This window comes from Panthera pardus, unplaced genomic scaffold (genome assembly GCF_024362965.1).
Source record: "Panthera pardus isolate Hobbes unplaced genomic scaffold, ASM2436296v1 HiC_scaffold_12, whole genome shotgun sequence".
NCBI classification, from domain to species: Eukaryota; Metazoa; Chordata; class Mammalia; order Carnivora; family Felidae; genus Panthera; species Panthera pardus.
The window spans coordinates 10095032-10110859 of record NW_026526677.1 but is presented as its reverse complement, the minus strand read 5'-3'; the positions used below and the strand labels follow the sequence as shown (position 1 = coordinate 10110859).

General features: G+C 62.5%; 1 protein-coding gene across 8 annotated transcripts in view; it reads right to left on the bottom strand.

Moving 5' to 3' along the window:
* SYT7 (synaptotagmin 7) overlaps positions 1 to 15828 on the bottom strand; it is a 63204-nt gene that overhangs the window by 21557 nt on the left and 25819 nt on the right. Inside the window, exons 3-6 of one of the 8 annotated variants that reach the window (XM_053899630.1) lie at positions 11487 to 11566; positions 7341 to 7472; positions 6210 to 6434; positions 2456 to 2827 (exon numbers count right to left, since the gene is read on the bottom strand). In XM_053899630.1, coding sequence (XP_053755605.1) covers positions 2456 to 2827; positions 6210 to 6434; positions 7341 to 7472; positions 11487 to 11566 — 809 coding nt within the window. The remainder of the gene's footprint in view (positions 1 to 2455; positions 2828 to 6209; positions 6435 to 7340; positions 7473 to 11486; positions 11567 to 15828) is intronic. The other 7 variants (XM_053899634.1, XM_053899632.1, XM_053899631.1 and 4 more) reach the window with 7 other exon arrangements.

Genomic DNA, 15828 nt, shown 5'->3' with positions numbered 1-15828 from the left:
CTGACCCTCGTGCCGGCATCTAACTTTCGGGGAACAACTCCACTTCCCTCAGGACAAATCCTCCTTTTCTTCTCTGCCCACCGGTACTGTTTCAGAGTTGGTAAAATTCCATTTGGCTGCTCGGGAGCTGGTGGAGCTGGGGGAAGGAGAACCCAGCGAAAACAACATGTTTTTCCCCGGTTAATGCATTTTTCAGATACTCCTTTTCGCTCTTCTTAAAAACAAAACGGCTCCTCTGCATAAATTCCCAATTTGTCATTCTCTCCAGCAACACAGGCTGCAAGGGTGAGAACGAGGGACAAGAGGAGGGTCTGGGGAGAAGCTGGTGTTACTGGGGAGGGGAGTTCACACCCATTAAGCAGGAGGAATGGCCACCCTCCCCGCGAGAGGGGGTGGGGTCCTGGGAGGCCTGGCCAGCCCTCCCGCCCTGACTCTCTACCTGGACGGCAGCATTTGGGGCAAGAAAAGGGCCTCAGAAGCACACCAGCGAAACTGGAAGGCAGGGGTCAGAGGTGGGCAAAGGACAGCTGGTGGCCTGTCTTCCTACAGCCCACAAGCTAAGAATGGCTTGTGCGTGTTTAAAGTGTTGCTTTAAAAAATGTGATCGAGACCACGTGTCCCACAAAGCCTAAAATATTTATAATCTGGCCCTTTACAGAAAAAAATTTGCCGACCCCTGCTGTGAGGAATGACAAGAGGCGGAGGTGGGGAGCTGGGTGAGCTCCAGAGGTGGCAGGAGAGGGGCCCATAAAGCCAGAGGCGGGCAGAGGAGTGTGGACAAAGGATGCTGGTGTCTGAGCTCCGGCTCATCAAATCCCAGTTGGCGGGGGGCTCAGAGGGCAGGGAAGAGTTGGTACACAGAGGCTTTCCTGCAGCCGGGTCCTTTCTTCCCAGGGCCTGGGGACGGCCCCTGCCCCGGTGTGATGGCTGCTAGAACAGGAGGCAGGGTAATGGCTGTGCAAAGAGCAGTCTGAGCTCAGGAGGAGCCGAGGGGTGCGGGGCCCGCGGGCTCCCGGTTCTGTTCAAGCCACAGCGGAACCAATTCCCTCCACTCTCCTAATTCACACCAGTGCCACCGCATCCGTCCGGAAACAAACCACCACCTGGAAGCCAGGAGGCTCTGCTGGGCATCTTGTCGCCTGCAGGCACCAGCTGGATCCCCAAGGGTCCTTGGATGGGGGAGAGCCCCAGCAGAGGCACCGCCTGGATTTGCCGAGTAGAGTCACAGGCAGCACGTGCTCCCGGGCCAGGGCCACAGGCCACTTGCACGGATATGGGAAGCTGGCGAGGCAGGGCCTCTTCCGTCGGGGTGCCTCTGCCACGGCCAGCACTCCTGTCTGCCCTGGAGGCCTGGAGTCTCAGCTGGAGAGGCAGGATGCTTGGAGGGACCTGCCCTGCTTGTCTTCAGAATCCCCACATCTTGCCAATGAGCTGGGCTTTGACCTTGGCCTTCCCTTTCCTCCTCCCTTTCTCCTCTCCCAGGCTTAGTGCTGGTCTCTTGCTCCATGAAAAGTGCTCCCAGGAAGGCCTGGGTGATGGGAATAATCCCCAGAGCCTGGAAGGAAGGTCATGTTAGGCCGGAGGAGGCGACTGATACCAGGGACAAAAGCCCAGGTCTGCCCCGGGCTCTGAGAGTCCAGATGCCCAGAGTGATGGCAGAGAGAGGGTGCCCTGGGTGGGGGCCCTACCTGTGAGGGGGTTTCGGGGCAGCGCGTGGTTGGCGGGAATGAGGGATGGCTAAGATACCCACGGTGTGTGGTTACTTCCCAGACCCGTACACTTGAAAGGCTCTGATTGAGAAAGTACGGTTTCCAAAGCTTTGGGGGGAACATCTGAGGTTTGTCCTCAGGGGATGGGTCGCTCTGGGAGCTGGAGGACAGGTGGCTGTAGAAGGTCAGAGAGGCAGAGGACAGGGCTGATGGCAGGGACAGAGGAAGTGAGAGGGAGGGAGGAAGTGTGGGGCGGGAAGGTGAGCGGAGTCGGGTTACAGGGAGGAGGTGATCTGGAGGGTTGGAGGCAGGGCCGGTGCCCAGGTTTGGGGGGAGGGGAGGAGGCTGGCAGGGAGGCCAGGAGCAGCCTGGGACTAGCGGGAAGAGGAGGCCGACCTGGTGGCATTGTCTAGTGTCCCCACTGACTTTTAGTGGGGGTGGGGGGACCTTCTCCAAGCCCCGGGAAGGGAACGAAGTCGTGGGGGGAGCTGCGGCCTCCAGAGGGGTGGCTCAGATAAGAATCCTTCCACGGGGATGGGGGGCGGTGGGGGGCCGGGGGTGGGGTGGGGGTGGTTCGGGCAGGAGCCTCCAGCCACAAGAGGCTGGGGAGGGGTCAGCCGAGTCTGCTCCCGCAACCCTGGCCGCGGAGGGCCAGAGTCGCGAGGGACCAGCCGCTCCCAAGGAGACGAGGGGAAAGAGGCTGAGTCGGGAGGTGGGGGCCGGCCCGCTCAGGGGGGGGCACTTACAGGAAGGATTTCATGTCCAAGCCTCGGTTTCGAATCTGCCCCACCACGTGGTCCCAGCTGCCCGGGTTGGAGCGGCTGCGGCCGCCGCCGGCCGCCCGGTACTTGGAGCCGGCCGAGGCGCCCTGCCGGGCCTGGCCCCTGCCGTAGGCCCGGGGGTTGGGGCCCGGCGCCGAGCCCGTGTGGGCCTGCAGCTGGCCCAGGCTCTGGCTGGTGCTGGGCTGGCTGGGCTGCCGGCCCCGCTGGTGCTGGCTTAGCGGCTGCTGTAGGCTCTGCTGCCGCATCAGGGTGCGGGGTCGCTGGCATTTCGGCTCTCCCGTGGAGCTGGGGATAGACTCAAGGGTAGTGGCCGTGGACAGGGTGGAGTCCTCGAAACTTGGGGCGGGCGGAGGAGAGGAGAGAAAGGAGAAGCAGGTGAAGGGATCACAGTGGAGGAGAGAGAAGCCGAGGGTCAGGACTAGGAGGCCCCGGTGCGGGGCGCGCGCGCTGCCAGGCCTCGCCAGGCCTCCGTCACGGTGGTCGCCGCTGCCGTTGCCGCCGCCGCCTCACCCGGGGGGGGGGGGGGGGCCACCAAACCCCGAGCCCGCCCTGAGGTGCCCAGGTCGCCCGGCCCAGCCCACCCTCCGGCCTCGGCTCGGCTGGCGCCCTGAACACCTCCTTGTCTGAGTGGCCGCGGGAGCTGTGGAGGCTGGAGGCCGCGTGGTGAAGGCGGCCCCAGGGCCCTGTGCCTGCCGTGTAGGAGGGAGCTGCTGCGGTCTCGCTGGGGGACCCCAGGAAAGTCTGCCTCTGTGATCTAAGCACGGCTGGCCTTTGGAGGCATGAGGAAATCCAGGCCGGCACAGGGCTGGCCTAGTAAAGTGGGGCGAGTCTGGGAGAGCCAGTGATTTGTATGTTTGGTCCATGGAGGCTGGGGACTGTCCCCGGACTCCTAGACCTCCGCGTTACGGCCAGGGCCATCGGTGCAGTTCTTTGCCCTCCTTCCAGACCTCCTCGTTTCTAGGTTCAGCATCCTTTCCTGATATCTTGGGAATGCCTCCCAGGCAGAGGAGGGGACCCAGGAAAGGAGCAGATGAGCCGGGAGCCCCGGGAACCACTTCTCCGGCCACTGTTCTGATGGAAAACTGGGTGACCGTGCATTTGCAAGAGGCCACCCTCCTAACGGGCCCACCGGCATCCCTGAAGAGTGCCAGTAAGGGGGCGAGGACAGACAGGGAACAGGACCCGGCTGATTAGAGGTAGTATGAGGTCAGAGTGACCCGGGTTCAAGCCCCATCTCCGCTGCTTCCTGACCGTGGGACTTTGGAAAAGTGAGCCCACCTCTCAGTTTCTTCATAAAACCCAGGTGAAAAGTAATCCTTGAGCTGCCTCTGCCCCAGGGTTGCCACGAGGACCTGACGAGGTCTGGCCCGTGGACATGCGTATTAGCTAATGCTCCCCGTGCCAGTGGCACCCGCAAACATCGCAGGAGATGGGGGTAAGAAGGGTTAGAGACACACACCGCCACCAGCCTCCCCGGGCAACCTGTCTCCTTGGTCCCCAGGCCTGAGATTTCAGCACCTCCGACCGGCAGGGCCAGAGCTCGGAGGTCCCAACCTCCTTCTCTGTCCTCTCCCTCCATTTCCCAAACCAGCGGTCTAGGGCAGGGGTTGGCAAACTATAGCCTGGGGGCCGCATCCGGTCCACCACCTGTCTTTGTAAATAAAGTTTTACTGGAACGCGTTGTCATTAATTCACATCCTGTCTATGGCTGTGACAGGCTGGAGTAGTCCTAAAAGGCACTATGTGACTTGCAAAGCCTAAGTATTTCCTATCTGGCCCTTTACAGAGAAAGCTTGCCGGCTCCTGGTCTAGGACCACAGGGCAGCTGTGTCCCCTTGGGGGAGGCGGGGGGGGGGGGGCGCTGCCTGAGGGAGGGGCCCCAGGGCCTTGGAACCACTTTCACCACTGCAGCCAGACCTCAGCTTTGCTCATCCCGAGCCTACCCTGGGAACCAAAGCACAATAGTTAGGCTGCCCCTGTGGGCTGAGAGAGAGAACGAGAGAGAAAGGGAAAGAAAGAGAGAAAGAGAGAGAGAGAGAGAGAGAGAGGCAAAACATAGCTTTGGCTGGGGTCCTGGAGAGGGCAGCAGTCTTGCCTGGCTCAGGTCTGGAGTGGGGGCCACCACCAGGGACAGGCCCAGGCCTGGCCGGCCAGGTAGGCCCGCAGCTCCCTGGGGTCAGGCTGAAGCAGGGGAGGACGACCCTCGGACGGCCTCCTCCTCCTCCTTGCTGGCCTCATTTTGATTTCCTATCACATCCAAAATTAGTCCAATTTACAACCTCTCAGTCACAGGAAACTAAACTTGGTGCCTCCAGGCCCGGAGCCAGCGGATGGCACGAAGGCTTCAGCCGGCCTGGAGTCTGTGGCCGGAGCAGGCTGGGGAGGGCGGGGCGCTGGGCCTGGATCTCTGAGTGGGGGGGGGGGGGGGGGGGGTGTGGGGCCTCCCTCGGAGACCTTCCCGAGGCTCCACGTCAGGGCAGAAATCCACCTGTGTCCCCTCAGGCCGACAAGCAAATATGGTCTCAACACGGGGGCCGTCAGTGGTCCCAAAGGCGGGAATCACAGGCCTGCTGAAGAGAACCAGGAGGAGCCTGATTGGAGGGAACAGGACAGCCCACAGCTACGGAAGGGTCAGGGCTGCTGGTCTTCTAAGTGAGAGGCCGCTCCCTTTAGCTGGGAAGGAGGCAATTGTAACAGCCGAAAAGGGAACCTGAGTCCCAGTGGATGAGAAGGGTCACAGTTCAAAGGATTTAGAGCCTGAAAGGGCTCAGCTCTGGGGAAATGGAAGGTTCTACAAGCCCAGATGAGAATAAGGCTGCCCCATGGTGGAGGAGGAGAGACCACCCTCTGCTGAGAACGGGGGGGGGGGGGGTGGGGGGGTGGGCAGCCCTACGTCCATGGCCCACAAGAGGCACTGTCTCGCTCGGCAAGCTCAGAGAGCTCTTCAAAAGGAAACGGCCCTCTGTCCGACGTCCAGACCGCCCTCGTCAGAAAAGAGAAGCTCGCTGGGGCTCAGCAACCCAACCGCCAGGAACACACAACCCAACCGCTGACAGTGGGACGGCTCGCTGCCCAAGACTGGGACAGCCAGTGGGGATGGCCGAGGTGAGGATGAACCGATAGCGACAGCCCCGCTGCTCGTGGTGGCCTCGCAGGACGGATGGTGTCATGGTGCAAGCAAGAGTGGGGCAAGCCGATGGAGGCGCCGGACGGTCAAAAATGGAATGGCTCAGCCGCTGGGTCTAGAGCCATCTGCTGGCTGCAAGAGGGAAGGCGCGGTGGCAGATGAGCGGCATACACAGGCTGAGAGTGGGCCAGCTCCCCGGGGGATGGGATGGTCCGATGGCTGAGCAACCGCGGTGGCCCGCAGAGGGATGAACTGACGGCTGAGATGGGGCGGCCGGTCAAAGAGGATGGGATGACCCCAGGATTGAAATGAAGCTGCCGTGGGGGCAGGAAATGGAATGACTTGGTCACTGGCAAGGAAAGAGACCGATGAGGGCGGCAGCAGCCGGAGGCTGAGATGCGACACCGTGTGGCTGTTAGTTGCGCCCGATGGCAAGGATGACGGGAGTCTCATGAAGGGATGGAATGAGCCAGGGGCCGAGGACGGCACCTCTGGGGGCAGCAGCGGGCGTGCCAGGGGGTCCCGCTGTCCACCCTGGACGGGGGGCAGGCCCGAGCTCACGGCTCCGGCGGCCATGGGGCCATCACTCACTTGGACAAGTTGAGCTTCCCTGCGGCCAGGTGGCTCTGCACCGTCCGCCAGCGGCCTCTCCCCGCCTTGCCGCCGCTGCCCGGCTCGCTGGGGGCGGCCCCGCCGCTTCTCAAGGCGTCCTCTCCGGGTGGCGGCGCCGGTGCCGGCTTCTCCCCCAGCCGGCCTTCCCGCTCCACCGCCAGCCCCGCCGCAGCGGCCACTTTGGCGCCCGACAGGAGGGTGCCACTGGAGGCACGCAGGAGGCAGCCGGGCCAGAGGGGCACCGGGGGTGGCGGTGGGGGAGAGAGGGCAGGCCACACGTGGGGGTGGGGGGGTGGGGTGGAAGAGGAAGAAAAACAACGACAGATAAAAGGAAGAGAGAGACAGCGAGAGAGGAGGAGAGAGAGACAGACGGACAAGAGACAGACAGAGAGAGAGAGAGAGACATCAGCACTGCAAATGGGTTAACAGCAGAGCCTGCAGAGAGGAGAGAGGGGACCGGGCGGGCGGGGGGTCGGAGAACAACGCACCACGACAACGGAGGGGGGGCCCCTCCCCACCGCCTGGGGCAGGGGCGGCGGGGGTGGGGGGAGGGCAGCCACCTCCAAGTCTATCCCACAGGACAACGAAGGGTTAACGACGGAGGAAGAGCGGGCTGTCCAGGCCAGGAGGCCCCAAGGCAGGGAGAAAGAGAAAGCCGTGTTAGTCAGAGTTCATCACCACCACCACCGTCACCGCCATCACCGCCACCGCCACCACGACCACGACCACCGACCACCGACCACCGACCACCGACCACCGAGCAGCCAGGGCAGCAGCACACAGCGGGGAGGAGAAAGCGAGCCACACCGAGAGGGAGGGACCGAACGGGCAACCCCATCCTGACTGCACAGAGGGGTGGGGTGGGGGGCCCCGGGGGGGGGGCTGCGGGGGGGCTCTCCTGCGTGGCTGGCCCTGGGGGAGGGGACGGGAGAGGGGCAGGCGGGCGAGGGGAGGCAGGAGGGGTTGCTCGTCTCCATGGTCAGCCTGCCCATGGGTGCGTGGGTGGGGAAGTCCGGGGAGAGGAGCAGGAGGGGCGGTGAGGGCCGGGAGGGGGAGGAGGGCGTGCGCGGATACTCGGTACATATGATCAAACCAGGTAAAGTCACTCACTTGAGGGACAGTCGTGGGTCGCCATAAGGGGCGTAGGGTGAAATGTTTAGAATAAACTCCTTGGGAGGATAGGAGCTCCATTTCTGCTGCACTGTGCTCTCATTGTTATTCCAAAAGTCTCTGTCTAGATCGCTGGAGGGGCAGAGAGAGAGGGGAGAAAACAGGGAGATACAAGAAGAAACAAGAGCTGCAAGTCCTGCGGGGGCAGAGGGGGGACCGGGGCCCCGGGGGCCGGGCGCACACAGAGCGGAGGGGGCCAGGGTCTGCTCCTGCGGGAGGAAGAGAGGCGGCCGGCACACACACGCACGCGCCCGCACACGCGCACACACTCGAGGGCCGGGAGAAGCCGCGCGGAAAGGAGGCGAGCTGCAGGCAGGCACCACTGGAGCCTCGCACCCGGGAAGCTGGTGGGAGAGAGAAAGATGTTGAGAGAGGAGGGGAGGAGAGCGGGCGGGGGACAGGCCTGGGGCGGGATGGCGAGGGCAGCGGGAGAAGGAGAGGGTACCGGTTTCTGGCTGGAAAGAGCGGAAAGGTAGATCAGACCCTGCCGCCAACTGGCTGGGTGGCCCCCCTCCCTGCCCCCCACCTGGCCTCGGCCTCCCTGCCTGCCAAACCCAGAAGGCTGGCTGTAACCGCTGGGCTGTCAGCTCTCCCAGGGGAGACCTGAGGTTCTCCCCTCTTCCATCCACCTCCACTGAGCCACTCCTGGGGCAGGCCGGGCGCCCGGCCCCGTCTTTCTCCTCCTCCCATTGGCCTGAGGTCCCCCAGCCTCCTCTGCTCTCTCCCGTCCTAGGACACGGCCTTTCCGTGACATTGGTGGGGTCTCGGTGGAGCTGCACTTTGCACTCACTGCAGACGTGGTGGTTGGGTCGCCCCCTCCGCCCCCAGAAGCGAGAAGCACCTCCAGGCCCCTGACCTTGCTGAGGGTGTGACCAAAGTCACCAGGAGCCCTTCAGGTCCAATGTTTTGGGGCCCGTGGTGGCGGGGAGCCTGCCCTTCTCTGTGGGGGCTGATGGGCACGCTCGACCTCGGGCCCTTGACACGTACCTGACCTGCCAGCCACGGCAGCCTCTCCCTGTGCCCCTGTCCCTTTCCAAGGTGGAGTCTGGAAGGGACCCTCGGCCCCAGTCTTCCCACCCCCTCCTGCTCTGAGACAAGTCATACCAACGAAGCAGATATGCTGGAAGCACAGAGAATGTGGGGACTTCCGTTGGGGGCGGGCTGCAGAAACCTCAGCCGTCAGAAGGCACAGCCTGGAGATCCCAGGAGCCAAGGACAAGGGGCTCCATCAGCTTGTCTGTCAGGCTCCTGGGGCCCCGAGGAGCAGGCCTGGGAGCACAGGGAGAGGAAAGGCAGAAGAAACAGGCCAGAGGAACATTCCAGAAGGGAGCCATGCCTGAGACCTCAGAAGTGCATCTAGGGGAAGGGGCCCCAGGGAGGGCTGTGGGACATGGGCCCGGCTTGTGTTGGGGCTGTGCCATTGCTCAAGTCCAAGGCAAGGGCCCTCCTGGGAGCGGGGGAGGGCACTGCGGGGGAGGCACACCCCCTGGAGATGGAGCAAACTTGTTCTTGGGGGGCCTGCTTCTCCCCACCCCCAACCGCTGGAGCTTCACCTTGACCTTGACCTTGGTTCTCAGCCTTAGACTTGGGAACAAAGGAGAGAAGCTGAGCTGCCACCACAGGCCCAGAGGAGATGGTGGTCCCCGCCCAAGGGGGGTGTGGACAGCACATGTCTGTCCAGAGTGCACCCTGGAAATGTCTCACAAGGACCGCCTACACGGGGTTCAAAGCCAAAGTCCTGAGCCAGTTTGTGAGTAGGGCAGTGGAGGCTAGGGTGGGAGAGGCAGGACAGACCTCAGCACTGGGAGGCCCCTCCCTGGGGAAGATCCCTCAGCAGAAGACCCTTTCCCTGCCAGAGACATCCTTTGGTCCCCCTCCTCCAGCATAACAGAGATGGAACAGTTGGAAGGCCTCCCTCCCCCTGCCCCCTCCAGATCTCCAAAATCGAGGGCCATCCAATCCTAGGTCCTGGAGAGAAAGAGCCACCAGGGTCATCACTGCAAGGCTGGTCTCCCACCCTCTGTTCCAAGGAGCTTCAGGGTCCCTCATGTTGTCTGTTGCGATACTGGAAAAGAGGATCTTTAATTTTAAAAGTTTGGGAAACACAGGTTCCTCTACTGCAGGACTTCTCAGAGCCTTTAATGTGTCAATGAATACCAGTATCTCCAAGAGGGAGATACAGTGTGCAGTGTTTCCCAAACTTAGTTGGTCATGGAACCCATGAAACCTCAATGATTCATAGAGTGACTATTAATCATTGACGGAGTGCTTTGAGGAACACAGTTTGGGAAGCACTGCTGAAGAATGCAACTTCCCGGGATCCTTGACAAAAGATCCCTTCGGAAGAGGTCCTAAGCCCAGGAGGAGATCGTGCAGTGGGTGAGCCTTACTTCCTGCCACTGTACTGGCTTTGGGCCCTGGCAAGAGGTAAAGGCGTAGGAACCTAAGGGCATATAGACATGAACCGGTGGTGGTTCTGAGGCAGAGGCTGTGACAGCTCAGCAGGGTGGGAGGGGGCAGGGGCTGCAGGGCTACAGAGAAGTGGGAGACCCACTGCTGCCCCCGCTTGGTCTTAGAGCACTCATGGATGCTGTCCCAGCCTGCGGAGCCTGCTGCCTGCCCTCCTCCTTGCTGGGCATCCCATCTCCTCTCACAGGCCCTTTCCACGACTATCCAGAACACATACAACCCCAGGTTACGGTCACCTGGCAGAGACAGACCCCCTGGCCCAGCTGCAAACTGGGTTAGGGGCCTGGTCTGGAGGCGGCGGAGGTGCTGGGCTGGCCCCACGTGGTCCCTCTCTGCCTTCGGGAAGCCTGGGGCCTGGGCTCTGCCACAGCCCTTGAGACCTGCCAGCTCTTGGCTTTGAAGACTGGAGAGTGCGCAACCAGACCCAGCTTCAAAGGCTCCCCGAGGCCTCCTCCCGAGCCTCCTCCCACCCCCAACCTCGGCAGACCCACCCCGCCACTTGCCCACCTCTCCCGCCCCCCCAACCGCCACAGACACACACCCACCGGAAGCTTCTGTGAAGGCCCCAAACAGGGTCAGAGCTAGAGATGAAAACAGAGGAGGAACAGGGAGGGAGCCCTCAGGAGCAGGGGAGAGGGAGAAGGGAGTGGGAAGAGAAGAAGGGAGAAGGATGGACAGGAAGGGGGACAGACTAGGCAGTGGGAAGGGGGCAGGAGAGAAGGTGTGGGGCAGGGCTGGTGGGGGCTCTGAGTTAAAGGGAGGCAGGGTGGGGCAGCTCTCCTTCAGGCCAAGCCCCTTGCTGGCAGGCTCGGCCCTCGCCAGGCTAGAATGGAGGGGCACCCAGCCCTCCCTCAGCCTGACAGCCCCCCCCCCCCCCCCCAGTGAAGGCCTGCGTTCAGCAGAGAAGGCTCTCGAGAGAACCCTCCCGCTCCGAGCCTCTGGCCAGGTGGGGAGGTTGGCGGGGGGCTTCCCTTTTTGCATCCCAGCAACCGTGGCCAAGGCGGTCCGGGAAGGCAAGCCTGCCTACTTGAAGAGGGATCTCAGAGCGGGAAGTCTGGGTGCTTCAGAGGCAGCAAGACAGGCCTTGGGGGCCAGGAGTGACAGAGAAGGGAAGAGTCCCCACTGCTCCGCTTCCCCAAGTGGCCCGGCACTGAGGTCTGCCCACCTTCCAAGTCACCCTCAGGGTACTGCTGAGGTCTTCAATGAGAGCCTGAGCACCCCAGGAGAGGGGATCCCAGCCCAGGGGCTGCGGGAGGAGCTCGGATATGCAGGGGAGCTAGGAGGGGGGTGGGGATGGTGTGTGATGTGGAGGAACCAGCAACCAGGGTTGAGGGAAGAGGCAGACAGTGCTGGGAGTGAGAGCAGCCGGAAGATGGGGCTGGGGTCCTTGGAACGCTGCGAGGGTCTGAGGGACACAGGCAGAAAGGGTGGAGCCCTGGGGCCACCCTGAGGTGCTGGAAGTGTGTGGGGGCCGGCGGGGGGGGGGCAGGGAAAGAGAATGGCCCCAAGGCGTGAGGGGGAAACTGAATGCATGTGGCCAGCTCTGGGGAGGGGGGAGGCTCCTCCCACTTGGGCTGCCTGGGTGCTCCCACCCCAAACTCGAAGCCTGGCACCTACTTGATGGCCTTCTTCTCACTGCGCCCACGCCCTGAGTCTGGCGTGCCCACGGTCTCCAAGGAGTTCTTGTAGCGTTTGCCCTGTGGAGACAGCACCAGGGTCACTCCTGGGAGACAGGACTGCACCCTCCCTGCCTCCCCAGAACGGGCCTGGGGAGGGGAGTGGGCTGGGCCCGGCCTTGGCAACAAGATCTGAGGCCAAGGTGTGAAGGCGTCACCACGGTACCTGCTCCCCGGTTGGTAACTCCTTGGCCCCATAAGGCTCTAGGACCGACTCCGCTCCTTGACTGGCACCCCATCCCTGACCCCCAGGGATGGGGCCCCTCCTGTCTGCCTGTCTCCTGGGGCTCTGGCCCGGCTCCCAGAAACACATCTCCCTCTGCCACGGACAGACGGCTCTCAGGCGCCTGGCCACGTCACCGCTCCCAGATGGTGGGGGTGGCATCCTGCAGGGCAAGGTTGGCAGTGGCCAGTGACGTGAACGGCGGGGGCGGGGAGAGGGCCTCGTGCCCAGTCGTGCCCAGGACAGTGCCCAGCACTGTCTGGGGGCTCCCTGGGGTCCTCCTGCCTCAGGCAGTAAGGCAGAGTGGGGCTGGAGCTCTCTCCTTTATAGGAAGGCAGCTTTGGGAAGAAAGGCTGCCCCCCAGCTCTGAGGCTGGGGCAGCCGACCAGCACCCCAGAGTTCCTCACGCCTGCCTGAGCAGAGGTGGGGGGGGAGGGAAGGGCATGGCCTGCCGTCCAGGCGCTCTGGGTCCCCTGGCTCCAGGAAGGGCCATGGCTGAGCTGGGGACTGGGCCTGCTGCCGGGAAGGTGAGTGCCATTCACCTTCTCGGTTTGGGTTTCTAAATTTAGCTCATGCAGCGTCCAGCACCATTAACATTCCTGACTGTCACCAAGCGTCCTCACGTGCACCAATGGGCCATGGGCCTGGGGCGGGCCCAGGGCTGATGCGGGCAGTGGGGTGGCAGCACACACACACACACACACACACACACTGACACGTGCACACACGTTTCCCCAACATCCCACACGTGCACCGACACCACAGCCACAACACTCGATGACTCCGCCCGCCCTAAAGCAAAATGAAAGCCGCACCACGGTGCTCCCCGTGCTCCTCCGACACTCCTGCCAGCCGCAGCCCCTGCCAGGGCACGGGAGCCGCCCATTTGGGGAGCTGGGCAGAGGTAGCAGAACCCCCCAGAATGGTGTGGGGAAGGGGGTGGGTCCTCACTCCATCTCCAGCGCCCCCAGGTCTCAGGGGCGACTGGGTCCTGGTCCCAGCAATGCCACACCTTCCCCACGTCACCCCGGTTGAAGCTCCTTGCCCTCTCTGACCTCCTTTTCCTCCTTTCTGAAAAGGTGTGCTGTCTCCAGATGAGCCCCGGGTCCCTCATCCTTCCAGGTTCTCATCGCAGAAATTACTACTTCTCTCCTGGCTTTACTTTAGCTCCCACCCCGGGGGAACACAGCCCAAAATGGCAGGGACTGTTTGGTCTCTAGTACTCGGTATCGAAGCTGGTACCCAGCAGTTCTCAAAAAAAATGATCACATGGGAGCGCCCCACCCCCACCCCTGCAGTGCCCCACCTGCCCTGGGGACTCAGCCCCTGCTGTGGTCTCTGAGCCAAAACTTTAAGAGTTAAAAAAACCAGAGGTATTGGATCCTCTGAGTCTACAAAAGCTGCCCTCTCTCAGCTCCAGCTCTGCTCTGTCCCATCATTACCCAGAAGTTCAAATCCCAAACAATGCCCAGTCTGGCCTGGGAAGATCAGGGCCTGGGGTTGTTCCATGCTGGCCAAGGGCCCTTCTCTGGGCAGGACACAGGGAAGAGCCCCATCCCCAGCATTCCCCCACACTTCAGGCAGTGTGGCCCAGGGAGGACCCTCCAACCCCACCCCTCACTCCCTCTCCTGTCTCTCCCTGGCCTCGGCTGGAGAACCTGCCTCAGTCAGCACCTGCTTCTAAGGCCGGTCAGCTGCCCCTCCCCCAGGCCAGGCCTGGCTGGGGTGGGCTGTCCCCAGTTCATCCAGGGCCTGCCCCTCTTTCTCCCACAGCTCAGAGAACTTTCCCCTCTGGCTGCAATGATCACTCTGCAGCAGGAGCCGTGGGACTATGGGGGACAGGAACGTGGGCAGGACTTGACTTGGGGGGCAGGGGGATGTTAATGGGGCAACGATAGGAAACCCAGGCAGCGTCCAGGAGACACTGGGTGGCTCCAGAGGAACCCAATACCATCAGCCTGCTTCTCAGGGAGGGGGTTGGCCAGGCTGATCTGGAAAAAGCCAGCTGGAGATTAAGGAAGTTATTAATGTTTGGAAATGGGATCTGGGCTGTCAGGGTATCACATCACTGCTGCTGGGGGGACAGGCGGGCAAGGAGAGCCCAGTAACTGTGCAGGGAGCGTTTTAAAGCCCCTTCCATAAAGCACAGAGACAGTCCAGGCAGAAAGCCCCCAGGTCCCTCTGATGTGGGGGGCCGTGGGAGGGGTTGTGGCAGGGTTGGGGGCTGGGCAGCTCAGGGGAGAAAGTCAAAAGGGACAGACAGACTGTGGCTTGGACCCCTGGAGAAGTTCCTGGCTGGAGGCTGGGAGGAGGGGCTGGGGCTGTAAGATGCCTGAAGGGCTTCCCGCACTAACAGCCCCCCATCTGCTACAAAAAGCTGTCATCTTCGGATGCTGGTCCCCAGGTGAGTGGGGTGGGGGTGAGGCTCTTACCACAGCGCGCGCACACACACACACACACACACACACACACACACACACTGCAGCACTTACCACAAGAGGCCGGGACAGTGGGGACGAAGCAAGCTTCAGCTCACTCCGGTGGGGATCTGATGAGAAGCACATCCCATCATGCAGAGGTGAACACACACATACACACACACACACACTGCACCAATACCCTCAAAGTCGATGCACTCAGCACAAAGCCCCCCACTCAAGGTCACCCGCAGGGCCTGCTCATACACTTTCCTCTGTCTTCAAACACATACAGACAGATGGACAGCCCGACAGGCCGACAGGCCCCGCAACAAGACGCACAGGGCTGCAGTGTGTGCGTGCTCAGCCACTCCCACGGCCTCTGAGGACACTCGCATACGTAGGCACGTGGCCAAGCCCCCTCCTCCACCTCCCCAGATGCAGACACGGGAGATCCAGGGACAATGCAGGCAGCCAGCCTGTCTCCACATACCTGCGCTCCCACACCCAGAGTGGGCCCAGGTTACGCATATGCTCATACTTGGGGCACAAGGGGGCCTTCTCCATGGCTCCTCCCCAGAGGAAGGAGCCACCTGAAGCTGAATATCCCAGGATGGAGAGCCGTGTTCCCAGTTCCTGATTGTGCCTTTCCTGAAGGAGACCTGCTGGGTTATGGGCCTCTCGGGTCCTTCCCAGAGGTATCTGCTCCCTTTCCTTCCATAGGATTGGGGCTTGAAGCCCCTACCTACACAGTGCCCACGGCCACAGCCCTCCTCGCCTCGTCCTTAAGGCCCCTCTGTGACCAGGCAGTGACACCTGGCCCCCACTCCCACTGTGCACAATCTAGGAAATGGAGGTACCTGCCAGGGACCCTTCCTCACCTACCCAGGAAAGTCCCCACATCTGGGACACCTCCGGGTCCACCTTTAGGAGTGCCCCACCGCACCCCACCCCCACCCCCCCAAAGTCCCCACTGCACTTCTGGGTTGGGACAGCAGGACTGGGGTAGGGGAGGAGGAGGGGAAGCGGGGTGGTGGTGAGGGGGGCGTCTAGCCTTGCAGCCACTTCTGGGGAACTGGTGGCTGCAGGCGGGTAGACGGCTCAGCCCGGCTCCCCCTCCCGGGGCCTTCGGGTGATGAATGTCCCTCCTGATGGTCTCGTTACTTATTGATGGCCTAATCCTGCTCGTTAATTCCCCAGCCCTCGTTAAAAATGAAAAGAAGCCGTTTGTGCTTGTACAAACCCCAAGAACCAGGATGGATGTGCGGGAGCTGGGGGTGGGGCGGGGCGGGAAGCGCCTCCTCATTGGCCAGGAGACAGGGCTCGGTCACGCCCAGCCCTGGGGAGGTGGGGCAGTGGGCGGCAGGGAGTGGGGCGGGAGGCGCTGGGGTTGGAGGGGGCCTAGATTCTCCGTCTGCGCGGAAGCGTAAGGTTCTTTATGCCGCAGGTGGGGCGTGTGTGCGTGTAGTTGCGAGCGTGTGGAACGCCTGAGACCCACGTCTGTCCACAAACGTGTCCCTAGGTGTGTGGTTCTGGGTGTACACCCAGACAGATGGGGCCGACATCCAGGCAAACGCAGTGCGTGCATGCGTGTGAAATTCTGCGGAAACGTGCCTGACGACGTGGGCAAGTGGATCATCTGC